The sequence below is a fragment of the Camelus ferus genome, chromosome 3, assembly GCF_009834535.1.
Source record: "Camelus ferus isolate YT-003-E chromosome 3, BCGSAC_Cfer_1.0, whole genome shotgun sequence".
In the NCBI taxonomy this organism is placed as follows: Eukaryota; Metazoa; Chordata; class Mammalia; order Artiodactyla; family Camelidae; genus Camelus; species Camelus ferus.
The window spans coordinates 97,250,086-97,270,979 of record NC_045698.1 but is presented as its reverse complement, the minus strand read 5'-3'; the positions used below and the strand labels follow the sequence as shown (position 1 = coordinate 97,270,979).

General features: G+C 36.9%; 2 protein-coding genes across 8 annotated transcripts in view; one reads left to right on the top strand and one right to left on the bottom strand.

Annotated features, from left to right (window-relative positions):
* The window catches only part of SLC23A1 (solute carrier family 23 member 1), a 13,317-nt gene extending 8,310 nt beyond the window's left edge, over positions 1 to 5,007 (top strand). For 5 of the 6 annotated variants that reach the window (XM_032476857.1, XM_032476855.1, XM_014555572.2 and 2 more), the window contains 2 exons: positions 1,225 to 1,491; positions 4,585 to 5,007. In XM_032476857.1, coding sequence (XP_032332748.1) covers positions 1,225 to 1,472 — 248 coding nt within the window. In that variant the 3' untranslated portion in view covers positions 1,473 to 1,491; positions 4,585 to 5,007. Of the gene's footprint in view, positions 1 to 1,224; positions 1,492 to 4,584 lie in introns of those variants that run through there. The other variant, XR_004318739.1, reaches the window with a different exon arrangement.
* On the bottom strand, positions 3,171 to 20,894 carry PAIP2 (poly(A) binding protein interacting protein 2). 2 transcript variants are annotated; one of them, XM_032476865.1, is made up of 4 exons: positions 20,747 to 20,894; positions 7,808 to 7,971; positions 6,431 to 6,610; positions 3,171 to 4,191 (listed from the first exon to the last, which is right to left on the bottom strand). In XM_032476865.1, the coding sequence occupies exons 2-4, from the start codon at positions 7,943 to 7,945 to the stop codon at positions 4,135 to 4,137; spliced, it is 375 nt and encodes a 124-aa protein (XP_032332756.1). In that variant the 5' UTR covers positions 7,946 to 7,971; positions 20,747 to 20,894; the 3' UTR covers positions 3,171 to 4,134. The 2 variants fall into 2 exon arrangements, with proteins under 2 accessions (XP_032332756.1, XP_006180400.2); XM_006180338.3 differs by lacking the exon at positions 20,747 to 20,894 and adding an exon at positions 19,668 to 19,815.

Genomic DNA, 20,894 nt, shown 5'->3' with positions numbered 1-20,894 from the left:
CATCTGGGTGGGCAGCTGTAGAGGGGTTTGTGATTTGGGCAGGTGGATTTAGCTACCGAGTTGTTAACATCATCAGAGTGCCTGAGTTCCTCATATCCCTATCCTTCAACCTAACGGCCCATCAGCAACCATGCCTGCCAAGAATCATTGTTATGTATTATGCTACATAATCTTCTACAGTCCTTCAGTGTGCATTGATAAGGAATTTTAAGCTCAAGAGTGGTTAAATCACTTGCCTAAGGTCACACATCCTGAATTCAAATCCAGCTCAGAATGCAGTCCTCAACCCTGGAATCACACAGCTTTCTTGTGTAGCATGGACACACTTGGGCTGATGGACCACTTTGCATTTACTCTTCCTTTTTTCCCAACCCACAGACCAACCTGAGGGGCAGTCAGTTTAGTTCAGCAATTACTACTGAAGGCTACCAGCATGGCCCCAAGTTATACTGAGTTAAAAAAAAAAAAAAGCCTAAGTCAACAAGAATGGAAGTAGAACTGTGTTTAAAGCAGTTTAGAGCAATAAGGTGAATGAGCCTAGGCTGGAGTCATCTGGAGGGCTTCCTGGATGATTCTGGATGGGGTCTAAGAGAGTGGGACTTGAAGAAGCAGAGAAGGCACTGCAGGTAGGGATGTGAAGGATAGGGGAGGGAGCTCTAGACTGGCTGTTGTGCCCGGTAGGGGAAGGGGAAGGGGATCGGACACCTCAGTTCCATGCCAAAGCTACAGATCTTCCCCCTCCACTATTCCCACCCATGCTCTCTGTGCAGCCAGGCCCAGCTCAAACGTACCTCCTCCAGATAGTCTTCCCCAAGGACCTCAGCTCTCCCTTCTGATATTTTGGGACACACAATCCCATATTCAAGATGTAGGTTAACAATTACTTAACCTTTTTGCCTGCCTTCATTATATAATTTTGTATACTAGTGCTTATACACCTCCCACAGGTGTGTTTCAAAGATATTAGATAATGAAGTTAAAGCACTTAGCATGGACTGGCATACTGTAAACACACAACAAATACTGTTTATGTATAACCAGTATCCTTTAAAAAGGTTCCTTAGAGGCCTGGCCCAGTTAGGAGCTGAGAGATCATGGATTCAACTTTGAGACTCAGAAAAATAAGACACTCAATGCCAGTCCAGACTTCAAGACTAGGTTATGGGAAGGGGAGGTAGCAGGGGACTGCTGGCCTTGGTAAGTGACCCTACTGTCCTCTTCCAGGGAGCCCAGAAGAACGAGGTCTGATACAGTGGAAAGCTGGGGCCCATGCCAACAGTGAGGTTTCTACCAGCCTCAAGAGCTATGACTTTCCCATTGGGATGAACAAAGTAAAAAGAACTGCCTTTCTGAAATACATTCCTATCTGCCCAGTCTTCAAAGGATTTTCTTCAAGGTCAGAAGACCAGCTTCCAGTTCCAGAAGGTTCCCCAGAAAATACAGAAACTGGGTCTGTGTGCACCAAGGTCTGAAAAATTACTCCCAGGAAAGGTAGGATGTTTAGTCTATGGCTTTTGTGGGAGGGTTGAAAGATCACAACATTCTTACACTTGAGCTAAAGAAAAACTCGTTTCCTTTTTGTGATCTATTTAAATGTTTTCAATGGGAAGACAGGCTGGGTAAAAAGTTAATATATGTATTTGGGATGGAACTCCTTAGCCATTTTATAGTGAGAGTAGAACTTTCCAACAGGTATGGGCCATTAACCTTGTAAGAGGTTCCCAGTATGCCAAAATATTGACCCCTTCAGCCTCTGGGTATCTGGGCTGACACTGGGTCAACTAGAGCCCATGAACCTAAACTCCAGCCACTTGCAGCCTCATCCTTGTACTCCAGATGATCAGTTACACTTTATGACATGGAAAAGGTTGAGAAATAACTGACATAGCACAAGAATAGGAAAAATTCTCTTTAAGGATTAAGGATATTAAGTTGCCTTAATACTTACCCTAGAACTATACCATATTGGCCCTGATGGGGTGATCGTGTGTGTGAAGGGCTTAAAAAAATCAAAGTGGTTTTAATGTGCATGTTCCCTCAGACAGACAAGTTTCAACAAAGTGAGAGCTTAGCCTAGATGACTCAATAATAATAGTAACAGTCACTTAAATAGAACTTTCTATGTGCGACGAATTGTCTTAAGTACTTGATGTATATTAACTAATCACACAATCCTGAGATAGTTATCAGTACCATTTTAATGAGGTGGAAACTAAGGCACAAAGGTTAAGTGACTTGCCTACAATCACTGGATTCACACCTAGGAAGTCTGGTCAGCCTTTGCTCTTAATCATTAGGTTACAGTAAATGACTCTCTAATTCAAGTTTATAATCTCCAATTATATTGCACTATGATAATTTGGCAGTATGTGGAAATGAAGTCATCTGCCCCTGTCTAGGCTCAGAGAAAGATCTGTAAGCCTCATACACTTGGCAGCCTGCTGTGCCACTTGTGGTACTGAGCTGTTATAGAGAACAGAGGTGACTGGTTGTATTATGGCTTTGAAAAGAACAAGAGCTAAGCAGGATCGTCTCTGGTTCAGAGTCTTAAAAAAAACCTACCCGTTAGGGAGAATGTGAACCAGAACTGACTACATGGCCTTCATAATCTTGAGCCCACCAAACGTAACAAAAGCAGAGGATATTATTAGTGACTGAGTAGGGCTGTGAGGCAGAACTGTATGTGTAACCAGGAAATTGTAAGTTGGCTGACAGACTGTCCCAAATAAAGACTAGCCACAAACATATGTAAATCAGCTTGTGAGGGGGAAAAAGGGGAAGGTACAGGTGAATCAAAATAGCAAACCAGTCCAATCAGACCAGCAATGGCTTGTGAAGGGCAGAAGCCAACAAAGGTTATACCAGAGTAAGGTTACCATTATACTGGCCAGCTGAAAATTTTCTGAACATGTATATATATACAACTGTCCTGACACTGTGGCCTGAAGCGATCAAGGTGGGTTCCAAAAAGGGATATGAGGTTATTTTTCTGCTGCATTTTGGGCAGATCCTTGCATAACAAATTACTCGACACTAATGGAATCAAATATAAAGCCTGCTCTCTCAGCAAATCTTGCCAGCAGGGTGGTCCTGAGGGACTGAGCCCATACTAAAGTGAGTATCGCCACTGGACAGCCTCTATTCCAGCACCAAGGAACACAACCATCAGCTCAGTTCTACTATTATTTATTTTTTTAAATATTTTTGAAAAAATATAATTTTTTTACAATATTTTCAACTTAAACACTATTCACACTGAACACGTATGGCAGCTTAACCTACCCAAATATGAAGTTTAAGAAGCCAAAACTGTTCTAGCTTTGTTAAAAGAAAAGTTGTGCTGCAGACTATTGTAGTGATGATTAATTAACAAAGCAAGGAAAAGCACCACTCAAATCATGTTACAATTTCTTTGTTCAACTGGATTATGGGTTGGTCAAATGTTAGACTTAACACAGGTACAGTTATGATGTAGTGACTCCTTAGAAGTGGATGCAATTCTCAGATCACAGTTTCTCAGATGTAACATTAGGAGAATTCACTATTTCTTACATGATAACACACCATAAAAGCCAGGACTTAGGTTCACTACCTTGTAACCTCAGTAACCAAAGACATACTTGTCTATAATGAATTATTTCAAATTAACTAACAAGCTTTCTTCAGAAAAAGGACATTTCTTTTTGAAGGGAACAAATGCAAATTTAAGTCTGACTGAGAAATTCCCTTAACTAGAACTTAATTTAAATTTACTCATTAAAAAAAAAAAGTTTAGACATTAACAAGTATTAGTTAACCCTAAGGGAACCAGTTTAGTCTCAAAAAGGACAATTCACTAAGATTCAGCAGTCATTAAACTGGTGCTTTGTCACGACTTGACTGGTGCTTCTTTCCTTGCTGTCTTCACAACAAGCCATGGGGCCAATTCTATTTTCAGTAAATGTTTGACAGCTTTTTACTTAATAACAGTCTCAGCACTTTTATTAAGCATGCAAGACTAACAAAACTTTGGCAATGCATAAGTGTAACACAGTGACAAGAGAGAGCTTTTACAATTAAGTCTTCTAATACTGCCTTCACAGTGTGGAAATTGTGCTACATCCACCAAAAGAGGGCCCCATCTACTCAAATATTTTAGTACTTCACCCCAGGAACAAACTCCTTTGCATTTGGATTCAGATTGCTCTTGACCTGGAAAATAAGTACATAAAAAAACAAGTTCATTAAGAGATGGCTTCAGATACTCAGAAGCATTCAACCCAGATCCACATGCAAAAAACACCTTCCAAAAAGTACAGACAAAAGCAAGAATTCAGATTGTTAAAGTCAAACTTAAATCAAAAAAATCTATAGCACATAAAGGAGGAACCAGATATAAGCTATGTATATATTACATCAAATTTTATCAACTTGCTAGATACTTGACTGTCTTTAAACACTTTCATACTATGCATAAATATTAAACAACTTTTGAAATGATGATTAAAATAGTTGGGGAACTGTTTATGGATTAATTTTACTTTATGATACTCCTTGAAAATACAGAATTGTCTTCCTACAGCTTTTGTATTCTAATTCCCACAGGAAGCATGGTATACAACAGGAAAAGAAAACTACACGGGGAGTCAGAAGACCTAAGTTGGCATCCCAGCTCTGCTGACTAACTTCCCATGTAGGCCTGGATAAGTCACTCTCTCTGGTACTCTGTTTTTGTATCAGTTAAGGAAAGAATGGGTCAGAGCCTCTAAGAGCTTTTAGAGACTTGTACCACCATTACTCTATACTTCCAAATCTTTACTTTCCTAAGCAGACTTGTCACCATAAAGGGAATAGCTGGAAATTTTCCTGTACAACATCTTTGAATGCAAGCTAATAAAGACAAAAAGAAACCAGGATGGATTACAGGGCCTGAAATGTAGGCATGCTGGCAGGCTTTTAGATTGAATCTGAACCCTCTATGTCACTTACTTCAAGACCAAAGCATATTAAAACATGTTGGAACAATAATTTTACTTTCATAATTTATATACAATCACTTCCTTGGACAGGACATATTCTCCCTTCTCTCAACGGAAATACATTTTAAAAAATTTAAAAAAAGGGAAATAAATCTAATTTTTTTAAAAGTCTGAGGTTTAAACTAAAAAAGCAGTGTTCTTGAATGTACAATCTTTAGGCAGCTATGAAAGAATAGAAGGAATGAAAGTAATCTAAAAACAGACTAAGTGAAACAAACCAGTTTCTAGACAATGGAATTATACTGGGTCCAGCTGAAGTTCTACATTATGCCCAGAAAAGGGTTTCACTCATCAGAGCAACCAGGATTATTTGTGGAGTGACTAATGTAGACATAAACAAGCATATCCCAACAGACTACTCAGATCACATACCTACTTAGCTGGGTTACTGTCATTTACTGCAACAAAGGCTATATATAGCACAATGTAAATTTCAGCATTCTTTATGCAGCCTTGAGAAAAATGGTTTACAAATGCCTGATAGGGCAAGGCTGGTGGTATCCTCTAGGAGTGCTTTTTTAAAAATTAACATGCCTAGGTGATTGATACTGAAGGCTTGGGATGTTGCTGAGAAACTTGTTTTTAATGCTTCATAGGTAGTTATGATGTACAGCTAGGTTAGGAAATCACTGCACAGTGAATAGAAGACAACTACAAAAATTACTTGAGTCTAGGGGTAAATTCCACAGAACCATCTTATAGAAACAACTAGAGATGGTCACTGTGGACAAAAGGTTAACATTCTGACTTTATTTTACCTTAATTTTAGTGAAGGACTCATCAGGTTTTACTCTAGTACTGATGCTTAGTTATCACAGTTCCTGAAAAAACTTTTTACTACAAATATACCAGCAACAATGAGACACTAAGAATAACTAAAAATGCAAATAGGTTTGTGTTCCTTTTCTGCCAAGAGCTTGTATAAGTCCTTATTAAATCACAGTTCCAAATGGAGTTAGAATAACTCAATGAAAATCATGGATCAGGAAAAAAAGCCTCCAAAATTTTACCTTTCTGAAAAAAACTTGCAATTTCACCAAATACTTAAGACAAAATTAAAGAGCAAAACCTTTCCATCGAGCTACTTTTGTATAAACAATTTACATGGACCTACTGTGTACTCCCTTTTGAATTAATGCTTTAAGACATTTACCTATCCTAGGGCAACATAGTTATCAAAACTAAAAGCAGTGGCAAGAAGTCTATTAATAGTCTCAGACTAGTTAAAGAGTGTTGCCAGAAGTCACTATGTGTCATAACTGAGACCAGGAGCCTCCTGCTTCCATGGTAAGAAGTAGTATAATTTTTAAAGGGGAAGAGATGTAGAACTCTTCTTAAACAGGTAGCTGCTGGCTTTTCCGCTTATGAAAAAGATGAGCTAGGTTTTAAAAAGATGAAAAATAACTCTTTACCACAAGATCTTCCAGGGAAGAGCCATCACTGATAACAAGGTCATTAAATTGGTCTTGGATTTGGTCCATAGTTTGTGGGAGATCTCGAGCTGGAATAAACCACTCATGTTCTTCTTCTTCTTCCAGCATTTCTTGGAAACAGCGTTCAATAAATTCTTCTTCCCATAACTCCTCTTCTATCTGGATTTATAATAAATAAAGGATAATTTACAGCATACCTGGTAAAACATCACTGGGAAAGGCTTAAAATACTTTGAACTAAACCTTTTTTTATTTTTGGTGGTGGCAGGAGGCAATTAGGATTTGTTTATTTATTCATTCATTCATTTAAATGGAGGTATGGGGATTGAACATTGTAAATGCTAAGCATGCATTCTTCCACTGAGCTATAGCCTCCCAACCCTGAACTGAACCATTTAAAAACAGAATGTTGTACTTCCTCCTCTGCTTCTGTGCTAAGTAAAAAAACAAAAACAAAATTAAAAAACCCCACAAACTTTTCTATAAGACCTGGGAAGATCTGTTTGGGTTTTGCTATGTCTTTACTTGTCTTAGTAGAATATTCTTTTTTTCCACTGAGGGTGGTGGGGAAGAAGTAACAAAGAAGTGTTCTTATGGAAGGATGCATATCAGAATTACCTACAATACTTCTACAATTATATAAACCCTAAACCCACCTAAAAATGACTACCAAAAAAAAAAAAAATCTTTAGAGGGTAGTCAGGGTATGGGTGAAAAAAAAAAAAAAGCAAAGCAACCAAACTTATTCTCACTGAAATAAGACTAAACTGCTTTACTCTTGAATATCCGTCACTGGATATGGTGAAATGAAACTGTCTACTGATTACCAAAGCCAGGATCAGAGAGAAACTAGATAAAAGATGGGAACAGGTGCCAGAAATATGGGAATAAAAGACATCTAACAATGTATGAGAGTTCTCTAAAGAGAACAGTGGTGTCAGATGTTGAAGCTGATCAAAATGAGAACCTATGGTGAAAAACAATGCAATCTGCTCCTGATTCCTCTTGACTTTCACTGTAATAGAACAAACTAGTGTTAAGGTAGTGGTTTCCAAACCTACCTGCTCACTGGAACCATCTGGGAGCTTTTAAAAAACAAGTTTCCAAGGTTCCACCCTAATCCTCCTGAATTAGAATCTCTGAGGTGGGATCCTGAAAATAGCCTCCTGAAGTTATTTCAATGAACAGTTAAACCTGGTAGTAATCAGCATCAAAACGAAATAGGAGTGGTGGCACATAAATCTTTCGTAACAGACAAGGTAAAAAACACATTTCAGGAACAAGTACTATTATATTATTTGGAGGGCATGATGTCACTGGCTGCAAAACAAGATGATGTTTATATACAAAACTAACTTGTCTGTTGAATTCCTCTTCATTTTCCATCCACATGTACTCTGCAAATGGATTGTCATCTTCATGAGAATGACCATTAATAATCACATCTTCATTGATGATGCTTGGGCTAGTACTGCTGCGACTTGGATCTTTCATGGTTGGCGTTAGATGTAGTTTTTAACCTTAAAAGAACAACACAGTTAATTTAGTCAGTCATTCTTTCAGTTCTTAATGAGCATCCATTATTATCAAACATCATGGTTAGGCATTAGATGCACATGACATACTAACGCACATGAATAAACTGAGCAACTGGAAAGCTTCATTTTTCTCCTAAATTATTTTAATGTTTAAGAAATAGCTAAGAATAGCTTAGATTCATCTAATGTTTTCTCGTAACAGTAAGCAAGGGCAAGCAATTGCTTAAATGGAATCCCCAAACCATCCAATTTTTTTTAAAATTAGGTATCCCATGCTTTATGAAACAAGCATTGTCTGGAAGACTTGAGTCATCAAGTGACTCTATGAAAAGTAAATTATACTTTTAAAAACTGATATTAAGTCGAGGAGGGTACAGCTCAGTAGTAGAGTGTGTGCTTAGCATTTACGAGGTCCTGGGTTCAATCTCCAGTACCTCCATTAAAAGAAATAAACAAACAAATCTAATTACCCCCCCCCCAAACCCTGATATTAAAAAGCCCAGAGACTGAAAGTGAAAACTTTTAGTTCCACCTATTAGCTCCTCTGTTGCAAGGTACAGCTCTGGCTCTCTCGATTTCATAGCCCATTATCTATTTGCTTTATCTCTGGGTCCATGTTCAGTTCCTCCATGTCTGGATTTCCACACTATACAGTGGGTTTCAGGCATTTAATCTCTTTTTATGTGAGTAGCAGTAACATGTAATACAGCAGGTCTGTTTTTTTACACTCTACTCAATAGGTGATAACATATCTAATTGATACATTTCAGGCTAAAAGTCTGAAGTGTAAAGTTTGAGATGCTACTATAGTCTACCGTGGCGGGGGTGAGGGGGAGGTATAGCTCAAGTGTTAGACTGCATGCTTAACACGCATAAGGTTCTGGGTTCAATCCCCAGTACCTCCTCTAATAAACAAACATTAACAAACCTAATTACCGTCCCACTCAAAAAAATATTTTAAAAAATGTAATACAATAGTCTACCAACTTATTAACTCTCAAACTGCTAAACAAGGGTTTACATAAACCATGTGTCAACCTGTACATAAATTCAAACATTAGTGTGACTTGTGCCAAAGGAAGGAAACAGCATACCTAATATGAGGATAGAGTTAAAAAAATTTCAGGCCTTCTCACTCCAAAATTTTCCTAATCAAGTAAAACACTAAAACTAAAACCTCCTACTAAAAGGTTTTTTCCTCTGGTTCAGGGAGAGACTTGCCCTATATGTGTTGCCTAGTCCTTTAAATTCATAGGACAGAGGTATAATAAAAATTTATAGCTGTTACGTTTAATATAAACTTAGTCTCTAAGCTGGGGTAGGGAGGTCCTATGCATTTTCCCCAATACTGAATACTAATGACAACAGCATTATGGTGGTAACACTGTTAATTATTAGGAGGCCCTGAATTAAAAATTACTGAGAACTTCTGCCTTAAGCATTGTTGTCTCAGGCAGACTGAGACTTATGTGTTAGGGTGTATGTGGGTAGAAAGAAAACATGATTTTGGTTAGGAAAGTGAAACACTGAAAGCAGACAAAAGAGAAAACATTTGATGGATATCTTTGATATTTTTGTTTATCATTAATCTTGGATTAAATAAACTCTCTTATTTTGATAACAAGTTTTGACTAAAAGAGGAATCAGTTCCTCTAAAGAAAATTACTCATTCTTATATGTCTGGCTACCAAATATTTATATGTTCATCTTTAAATAAATTACATTTTAGCTTAACCTCAAATATTATGAAAAGCAGGGGGTCAATCCTGCTTTGCAACTGGATGGAACTTTGTTTCCTCTGCATATGAACGTATCATTAAACTATGTTCAAAGACACTCTAATTTATAACAGCCTTTCATTATTATTTCCCCACTACGTATGCTATACCAACTCATTAAATCCTACCTTTCAAAAGACCACAATACAGCAAATAAAAATCATGTTTAGTACAGAGTATAGGATATTCAATATTCAAACAGAACTGAATAGTAAAGTAGCAACCATACGTATGAGACATGTAGTAGAATAACTATTCTATACTTCTAACTTGTCTGCGAATATGGTTGAGGTAATTCAAGTATTATCTATATATAAATGCCATTTGTTTAAAAAGAAAAAAGTGCTTCCCACACATTTCACGAGCATAAGCTTATGAAGAAAACGAAAAATCTGCATCAACAAATTCTACAGTCTGGGAATCCCAAAGGACTCCCTCCCTCCTTGCTTGATGCTAACCAGTAATAAATAAAATATAAACAGTGCTTAGCAAAAAAGGCCCAATCCCTGCATCTGACATGGCTCTAGTCAGCTTTTTGCCCATTGTCACCTCATCAAACAACCTGTGGCTTTGGTATAGATCTGAGTGAAAGTCTATGAAGGATATAGTAAATGCAATTTCGTTGTCAAGCAGTATTTGGGAAACAAATCATAACTGAAACCAGTAAGAATCAAATGGAGCCTGGGCACTAATCTTACACCTTACATAGCTGAGGGAACAAATGCTAATCAGATTTCTGTTAGCCAGCCAGGTGGACAGCCAGAGGGGTTAAGGATCATTTACTTTCAAAACACTGAAAGATCTATAATTACTGAGTGCAACATGTTCTAAGGTAAGGTATTGTATCAGATTTTTAACTTTCTTCTATAACCTGTTCTGGATCCTTCTTGGACCACTCTTTATAGTATGTCCTTGTATGTTTTGCTATTTTAAAAAATTGAGTATATTGTTCAAATACCATAAAATTTACAATTTAAGGTGTTTGACTGGCATTTGTCAGAAATGGTTAAAGGCAAATGTAGTAGCCAAAGCCAGCAAAGAATAATAGTTGGCGCAAACAACAGACAAAGCAAAAAGCCTGAGAGGTAAGTCTGGTGAAGGAGATGCTTTGGGAATAAAGGCTTTGAAAAGCTCCTGCGTATTCTTGGAAACCTAAAAGGCCATGGGTGTGTCCAGTGCTGGTAGCACACTCAGAGCAAACCCAAGAAGGCCCTACACACTCACTTGCAGGCTCTGCACATAAGGCAAATATTAAGAAAGAGTTGTAAACTACCTGAGTGCTGAAGCTGTGCCTTAGCATACACAAAAGTCCATCTGCAAAGACTGGGAGAGTTTTGTTTTTTGCTTATGATTATTTAAGGAAATTTCTTGTAAATAATTAACTGACAACTAAGCTAATGAACAGACACTTCAATGGCCACACACAAAAAAGAATACCAACTTTTATAAAATTAGTTCAGAAAGGTCACTAAACAAACGACAACAAGCAGAGTAACAACCCTGGGGAGAGAGGAGAATCTGATTTGCAGAGCTGCTATGTAACATTCACAATGTCCAGTTTTCAGCAAAAATAATGAGGCATGCAAAGAAATAAGAAAGTATGGCCAATAAATAGAAAAAAAGGAAATTAATGGAAACTGTCCCTGAACAATCCCAGACACTAGACAAAGACTTTAAATCAGGCATTTTAAATGTCCAATGAGCCAAAGGAAACCATGTACCACAACCTAAAGGAAACCATAAAAGTCATATCTTATCAAATAGCAAAAGAAATCAAACTAAATAGAAATTTTAGAGCTGAAAAGTACAATAATTGAAAAATTTACTTGAGAGTTTGCAGGAGAGTTGAGCAGGGAAAGAATCAGCAAACTTGTTAAGTCAATTGATATTATTCATTCTGAAGGGTATAAAGAAAATAATGAAGAAAAACAAACAGAACCTCAGAGACCAGTAGAACACTGTGCAAGTACCAACACATGCATAATGGAGTCCCGGAAGGAGGAAAGAAATGGTTAGAAAGAATATTTCAAGAAATAATGGCCCCAAACTCCTCCAACTTAATGAAATTTATTTATGTTAGTCTACACACTTTTAATGTTCATATTTGCTTCAAAGCATGCTTATTATGCTTGAAAATCCTAAATTTATTGAAAATATAATTCAAATTAAAAAAATTTTCAGCCTTAATCTCAAAGGATTTAAAAAATAATATAGTAATACTAACTCAGAACAAGCAATTTAATATATCTAGTGGTTGTCAGAATACATGTAATAAGATTTCCCTGAACAAAACCCACAAAATAGTAAAATGCCTATGTATCATCTTACAGTGTTTTCAATAATCACTTGAAAAATTTTGGATAGTGGGTCTTTGTAGTTGGGAAATTTTATTGGAAAAGAAAGCATTAAAGTGAAAGAGATTTATGAAAAAAGTACACCCTACTTTAAAAAAAAAAAAGCTAATACAAAATGGACATACAAAACAGATTTTAACTATATGCAAGTTTTCTCCTTTCACTTCTAATCCTACCAAGAGGTAATCAATTTTAACAACTTAGTGTGTGTCCTTTCATATTTCTTTGCTTACAGAAACACTCATAAAGTATTTATATATTTTAACAGGACCATGCTAAATATATTAAATGAAATATCCTTACTATTCAACATGTACAAGTATACTTCACTTTTTAATGGATATATAGCACCAATGACTCACCACTCCCCCTCTGATGCACATTTACATTTCCAGTTTTTTCATTATAAACAATCCTGCTTTGATCACCCTTGTATACACATCCTTTTCTATTTGTGCTTTCTGTAGGATACATTCTCATTAAGTGGGAATAACCAGCTCAAAGGCCATATACATGTGTAATTTAAGACAGATTATTTGCCAAAAATATTGTGGTAATGGACATTCCTATAGTACACTGAGTGCCCCCATTTCTCTGCGTCCTCAACAGTTCTCGATATAACCAACACAGTATCTTACTGATGCAATCAGATAGGCTTAAAAAGAATCTGTTTTCCTCTACACTCCTGGGATATGCTTACCTTGCTCAGGAATTCTTTTCCTACCTTGCGGTAGGAATACCTTCTCTCAATATTTTCATAATTTATTTTTAATTTTTTTTCTGTCTTTGGGGGAGGAGGTAATTACATTTATTTATTGTGATGGAGATTCTGGAGATTGAACCCAGGACCTTGTGCATGCTAAGCATGCACGCTACCACTGAGCTACACTCCTCCCCAACAGCTTCTTTTTTTACTTTTTTTTTTTTTTTTTTTTGGTGGAGAATGTGGGTAGCAATCCCACACATCTAAATCTTTAATTCATTTGAGTACTTCTTTGAGTATAATGTGAAGGATCTATATTTTTCCATATGAATACATCATTCATCATTATTTAATGAAAGCCTGTTCCTGTATTTATCATAATCAAATTCCCACTTACACTGTTTCTAGATTCTTTGTCCAGTAATTGTGTACTGCATATTGTTTTACCCCAACTTTTCATTTTGAAGAATTTTAAACTGACAGAAAAGTTGTAATAGTACAATGAACACTTGTACCTTTCATCTCGATTCAACTGTTAACATTTTGCCACAGGGGGATGGTATAGCTGGGTGGTAGAGTGCATGCTCAGCACGCACAAGGTCCTGGGTTCAATTCCCATTTGCTCCATCAAAAATAAATAAACGTAATTACTCCCCCCTTAAAAAAAAAAAAGGTTTAAAAAATAAAGTTAAAAATATTTTGCCACAATTATTTGCACTATACAATTTTTTTTGCTTAACCATCTGATAAGCTGCAGACATCATGCCCTTTTATACTTCCCCATCTTTCTTTGGGAGGGGAAATCTTGCACTTCTACTCTTTATATGAACTTTAGAATCATTTTGTTCATAATAGTCTGTCTGGAATTTTATTAAAATTTGCAATTTAATCAGGATCAATGTTTTTATATTAAGTCTTTTGGCCAGGAAGATGGTACATCTATTTAGAATTGTTTTAATTCCTTAAAACATAAATGAGTCAGGACTTCTTTTAACCAATACACATGGGCTAGATTATGTGGACAAGGCTTTCCATTGAAAACTAAAAGTGCTGGATAGTACTTTTCTAAAATTGAAGTACAGTCGATTTATAATGTTGCATTCATTTCTAGTGTACAGCATATATACATATATATCTCTTTCCCTTTTTTCTATTGTCATATTTTTTAGACTTTTTAAAATATTTAAAGCAAGATAATTTAACTTCATTATCCATAATTTGGGTTTACATTTTGCAGGAATGTGTCACAAAAGTTGAATTAAGATGGCAAATTAAAAGGCAAGCTCAAAGATGATTTTTCCATGATCCTCATTGTCCAGGACCTCTGTATCTAAAAGGACCAGAGTTTGAAGGAATGGGGTATATAACACATCTAGATATCCTTGGATTCAGATCTCACTGTACAGCCCAGACAGAAGCCTGGCATCAGGAAGTCAACTGACACTAACTCTTTAAGGCTTTGGTGTTGTTAGGAACTAGTCGTGCTGTTCCCCTGCAAAATATTAACAGTCCGATTTTTCTTCACTTTCAAAATGCTGTTTATTTTCCTCCTCAGTTCCATTCTCCCTTCCACTCTCAGTTCTCTGATCAAATTTGTTTTACTGTTCAGGAATGTAAAGTTCCTCTCTGCTGTTTTTTTCTCACTGCCACCACAGGTAACAAATACACCTACAAACCCTTTTGCACAATCTTTAGCCCTGCTGTCTCCAGAACCTTCTAACATTTTTCTAAATACAGCCCTTCCCTCGCCTCTTTTAGATATTAAGTGCTTTACATATTTTACTTATATGTAACTGATAAAAGTCCTTAGGAAATTTAATTTCTTTTTTCCCCCATTTTTAAACTGAAGTATACTTGATTTACAATGCTGTATTTGTTTCTGGTGTACAGCATAGTGACTCAGTTTTTAATACATATAGACACAAACACATACTCCTTTTCATATTCTTTTTCATTATAGGCTATTACAAGGTACTGAATACAGTTCCCTGTGCTACACAGCAGGACTCTGATGTTTATTGTAGAAAAAAAAATTTTAGCTTTGCAATTTGCAGACCAGTGAGTGTAATAAACTCTTCACATATGAAAAAGAGGCAGATCTGTGTGTGTGTGTTTGTGTGTTCATATTGCAAATGCATAGACTATCTGGAAAGATATAAAAGAAACTGTGAAGCAAATCATATTTGATAAGGGACTTGTACCTAGAATATATAAAGAACTATTACAACTCAACAATAAGAGGACAAATAACCAACTTAAAAATGAACAAAGGACCTGAAAAGACAGTTCTCTAAAGGCCAATAAACATGAAAAGATGCTCAACATCACTAACCATCAGGGAAGTGCAAATCAAAACCACAATGATACTACTTTGTATTAGAATAGCTCTAATAAAAAAAGATAATAACAAGTATTGGTGAAAATGTGGAGAAACTGGAACCCTCATTTGCTACAAGTGGGAATGTTAAAATGGTGCAGTTGCTTTGTAAAACAGCCTCGCAGTTCCTCTAAAGATTAAACATGGAATTGCCTCATAACCAGCAATTTCACTCCAACACATACACCCAAGAGAAATGAAAATATGTCTACACAAAAACTTATACAAACATTCATAGCAGTATTCTTAATAGCCCAAAAGTGGACACAACCCGAAGATCCACCAGCTGATAAATGAATACTGAAAACACTATGCTAAGTGAAAGAAGCCAGTCGCAAAGGAACACATACTGCATGGCAGATAAGGGATAGGAGGTTTCTTTCTGGGGCAATGAAAATGTTCTAAAATTGATTCTGGTAATGGATACACAACTTTAAACATACTAAAAACTAATGTATATTTAAATGGGTAAACTGCATGGTTTATGAATTATAGCTCAGTAAGAGCTGCTAAAAACAAACAAAAACCTGAGAACTCTGGTTGTCTACAGGGAAAAGAACTGGGTGGCCAGAGATTTTTTTGTGTCTTTTGAGTTTTGAATGCATTACTTATTTACAACTTCATTTTTCATAAACAGACTCCTACTTTTGGTTTTATTGATCTTTTCTACTTATTTTTATTGTATTAATTTTAGTCTTCTCACGTTATTTCCCTTTCCTTTCTACATAATTTCAAGTTGTTGTTTTTCAAGTTGACAAACGTGTTTAACTTTCACTTAAAATTTCATATCTATAAATTTACTCAGAACTTTTAATATACAATAGTTATTAATTTTAGGTAATTATAAATTATTTCATTCATAGTGAGCCAGAGATTATTTGAAAGAATATTCTTTTAATCTCCAAGTGGTTAAGGCTCTTTTGGTTACTTATTGATGCCTGATTTCTAGTTTTACTTTATTATGTTATAAAATGCAGCCAGAAAACCTTTTCATTTGAGAATTTATTACAGTTTTGTTTGAAGACAACTACTAATTTTTGCAAAATGTTCCTTGGGCCTAAAGAGAAAAATATGTGATTTCTATTTCTAACATACATAAATGATGTATGTATATTTGATCTGATTTTTTTTTTTTACTTCATCTGTTAAATTTTGAAAGTGATGTATTCAAGTTCTCTAGTATAATAGCTAGATTTCTTGACCCAGTCTGAGAATCTGTCTCATAGAGAAATAACAATTTTGGTAAGTGATGCTTGAAGTTTTGTCTTTCATCATAATTTCATGTTTACTTTTCTTAGTTTCTTTTTACGTTTGATTCCTGTAATGTTTATTTTCCTATTTTAAGCAGATTTTAAAGAAATACTTGATTTACTTTTTCTGTAACTTACAAACTACTGTGGAATCTGTTTGGTTTTTTCCCCCAGTTTAGATATAATTGACATACAGTACTGTGTAAGTTTAAGATAAACAGCGTAATGATTTAACTTACATCTATTGTGAAATTAAAGTTTATACTTAAAAAAAAAAAAAAAACCAAAAAAAACCCCCAAAAGACTCCATACACCCGCAATCAATTCAAGACATTTAGAATGCTTTTCCTTCTTCAGTAAACTGAAAACAATGCCTGCTCCCAAAGCAAGACCTTTAGAATGAGTTTACTTATCCACTTTCTCTCCCCACCCCATCTCCTGAGTTTGTGGAAACACTTTAGCACTGTTAGATCTATACTATTAGGTTTTCCCTTACAGTGTGTTTAGTTTTAAATAATCATCTTCCCTTGACATCTTTGTTTTGGCTTAATACTTCTTCAAAAGGTTACGGTGGGATATAAATTTCTAAGTTACTGAATGTCTTAAAATGTCTTTTCCTTTCATATCAAGCAGGACAATTTAGACTTCTGTCCTTTCTGTCAATCACCTACAAATATTCCAGCTTGCACTATTGTAGAAAATCAATTTTCTTTCCTTTGTAAATATGCTGTTTAGCTGAGAGCCTAATACCTAAATTCAGAACTTTCACCAGGTTCTGAAAAGGTGAGAGCAGTTTTTTTTCCTATTAATGCTTCCTGGCACTTTCAATCTACAAAGTCATCTTTAGCTGTTTCTTTCCCCTTCTAAAATGCCTCTTACACATAATAGTTTCCAGCAGTGTCCAAACTTTTGTGGTCTCTACAAAATTTTAAAATATGAAAATCTTTTTAGTTTTAGAAAGTCTCTCTCTTTGTTCATCTCTTAAGAATTCTTATTAATCACTTCATGATGTATTTAAATCAAATTATGCTGTATACTTTAAACTTATAGTGCTGTATGTCAATTATATCTCAATAAAACTGGAAGAAAAAATTAAATACATTAACTCTTAAAAAAAAGACATCTCATTAAAATTTGAACAGAATTCTCTTATGCCTTTCATTAAACTGACTCCATAGATACACTACCTTTTCTTATTCCATTGCACTCTACTTTGAACTACTGTAGACTCCTTAACCTTATTTGTACACATATAGTATACATATAGTGTGTGTATATATATGTATACACACACACACATTTAGTATACTAGTTGTCCCTCCAGTAGTTAGTGAGAGAAGATAAAGAAATTTCTGCATCCGCTTTTGTTTTCAATTCAGAAGTTTGTGAGCAGCATTGAAGTTTTTGTTTTAATGTCCAGCAGTATAAAGTAATGATTAAAAGCATGGGCTCTGGAACCAGGCTGCCTTTCTAGCTGTGTGACCATGGGCAAGTTACTTAACCTCTCTGTGTCTCAGGTACTCCATCTGTAAAATGGATAATAATAATAGTACCTAGGCAGAGAATCTGGCACATAATAGTATTATCTATCTTGGTGCTTATTAAACAATAATTAAAGGCTGTTACAGCAAGGTATAAGGTAAAAATAACAGGTTCAAACACTTGGGAGTGAAACAATGTCACAGAAAATTCCCAAAGACTGTAATCCTAATCTCAACTGTAGTGTAACCAGGGTGATCAGGGAGAGTAAGGATGGCTTGGCGCTGCCTATTATCACTGCTGATAAGAGCTCAAAGCACATCAGAAATGCCACCCTTATTTATAAAAACTGATACAAAAAGAAAGAATTAAAAGCAATTCAAATAAACCCACACCATCCAATAGCTGGTAGCCATCAGCCACAGGTGGCTATTTAAATTTAAATTAATTTTAATTCAATACAATTAAAGTTTCAGTTCTTCAGTTGCACTTGCTAATAGACACATGCTTTAATAGCTATCTTATTTTGGATAGCACTGCTCTAAACAACAAGAAATACAAGAAAAAGGTTGAGCTACTGGAACTGAACTTTAGGTTGTATCATATACCAACCACTAATGTACCTGTGTAACAGGGTGATCCAGATCACAAAGACAGCAACTTTATAATCTTGGACTGGGTTCAAATCCCAGATATGTCACTAATCACCTACAGGACTCTGGATATGCCACTAAATCACAAGCAGCACCCTACAGTAGTTAAGAGGAGTACTCAGATTTGAATTCCAGCTATTAGCTGTGTAACACTGGGCAAGTTACTTCACATCTCTTTTATAATCTTTACAGTAGTACTTACCGCTTAGAGACGGTGAAGATTAAATACTTGTAAAAGCACTTACAATAATGCCTGGCATTACTAAGTGCTATAGAAGTATGTGTCTAATAAAATAATCTCTCAAGCTTCTATTTTCCCAATTTCAAAATGGGCAAGATAAAACTCGCTCTGCCTATTTCACAGGTTGTTGTAAGTATGAAAACAGTTTGTGAATTACACAAATATTTAAAAGCATAAAAGGAAGGTGACAGGACTTTCCACCTTCTTTAATCTCCCACAATGTCCACGAATTTGCTGTGCTAACAGTAGACATTTTATAAATGTTTCTATCTTCACTAAAACTGAAGTTATCACTCACTAGAGTCATAAAGGGGTAAATCTCAATAATGTGCAGAATGCTTATTGAAGGAAAAGCCAACTATAAACTTACTCTGTTCGAAAGCGAGTAGATTACCTACCTCAGAGCCCCTAAGAAGCAATATCCAAGATACTATAATAAAAATTCCAATACCTCAATAAAACTGGAGAACAAGACAAAAAAAGCCCAAGCTCCCTAGCCTTTAACCATTACAGTGAGTCTCCACTGCCTATCTCCCGTCCCTGAAAGATTATTTTTTGGAACATTACCCATCTTCTTGTGATAGACACTTATTTGTGAGAAAAAGTTCTGCTCAAGTTCCCAGTTATCAAGAGCATAATAACACGCTACTTTGCCCCAAATATCCTCTCACAAACTGGAAACAAGCACAAAACAGCAAACGCTGGGAATCTCATTAAAACTCCTTACAGAGATCCTTATTTGCAAACATAACCTGCCGCTGATGAAATCTCAAAGGCCATTTAATGAAAACGCAAACCAACACCCGCTCAACTGCTCAAATGCAATCTGTGATAAAATCATACCATGAGGTTAAAAGACTAGCCAGCACATGCAAAATGGGAATGTCTTCCACTGAACTAAGTGTCAAAAGCTGTCAGCTGTTAGACCTTCTCCGACGAAATATTGGAAGCCAAGTTCTTTTCAGTTTGTGGTTTCCGTGAGGTGATGGGGCTGCAAAATCAGGGAAAACACGACAAAAGGAAGCAGAAAGAGCCCTTTTTGGAGTTACTAAATAATACCACTTCGGGCTGCTTCAACAAATGTTTTGAACAACAACAAAAAACTTCACCACAGGCCATGTATTTTTGATGATGATTAAGAAGAGTAAGCAGAGTAGTAGAGAATAATTAAAAGTAAAACAGCCAGAATTAAAGTGAATTGGATGGGCCCTTAAAGTTCATCTGGCTGAAAACTGTCCTGGACTAATTCCCAGTACTCCAAAGGCCCTCCTATCTGGAGCATGGAATACAATGTAACTAAAAATATGGGGTAGGGGAAGGTGAAGAAAGTAGAGAAAGGGGATCATCAGAAAGATACAAGACCGAGGACGGTTACAGAACGCTCCTCAAAGACGCTCGTCAGCCCGCCAGTCCCTCCGCCCCTTTCTCTTCCCCAACCCAACCTTCGGGAGCGCGCACGCGCGGCATGTAGGGGCTGCGCGTGGCGACGCGCAGGCGTAAAGTGGGGAGAAACAATGAGCTTTGTTGCCGAGGCGGCAGTGGGGGGCAGGGGAAAAGGGTACCGGAGAGGGGTGAAGAGACTGGGCGGGGGGGGGGGGGGGGGCGGAGAGCGAGAAAGTGCTATCCCGGCAACCCTCGCGCGCCACCGAGGACCCGGATAGAGAGCTGCGAGATCCAAATCATAAATAATAATGACAATAAGAAAAAAAGCGACGGCCATTTCTCAGAGAAAAGAGACTAAGTCGGTCCAAGCTCATCCTTCAGACTCGGCTGTAACAGGCTAGCAACAAAGGGTGCCTTAAGGGCTTGGTGGCTAACAACCCGGGGGACCCTCCAGGCCCCTCAGCCGTCGCCGAGGTGCTGTCCCTCGATCTCCGGGCCGCCGCACCCTTCTCGCCGCTCCGCCCGAGGGAACCCCTCACCCAGTGCACGGCAGCGGGGACGGCAGCCAACGAATCCGGTCGGCCTCCGCGGATCTCCACAGGCAGCGCCGCTACCCCGCTCGACGCGCGCTTCGCCCGCCGCCTCCCTTCTCCAGTCCAAACAAACACCCCAGCCCGGAAGTGACTT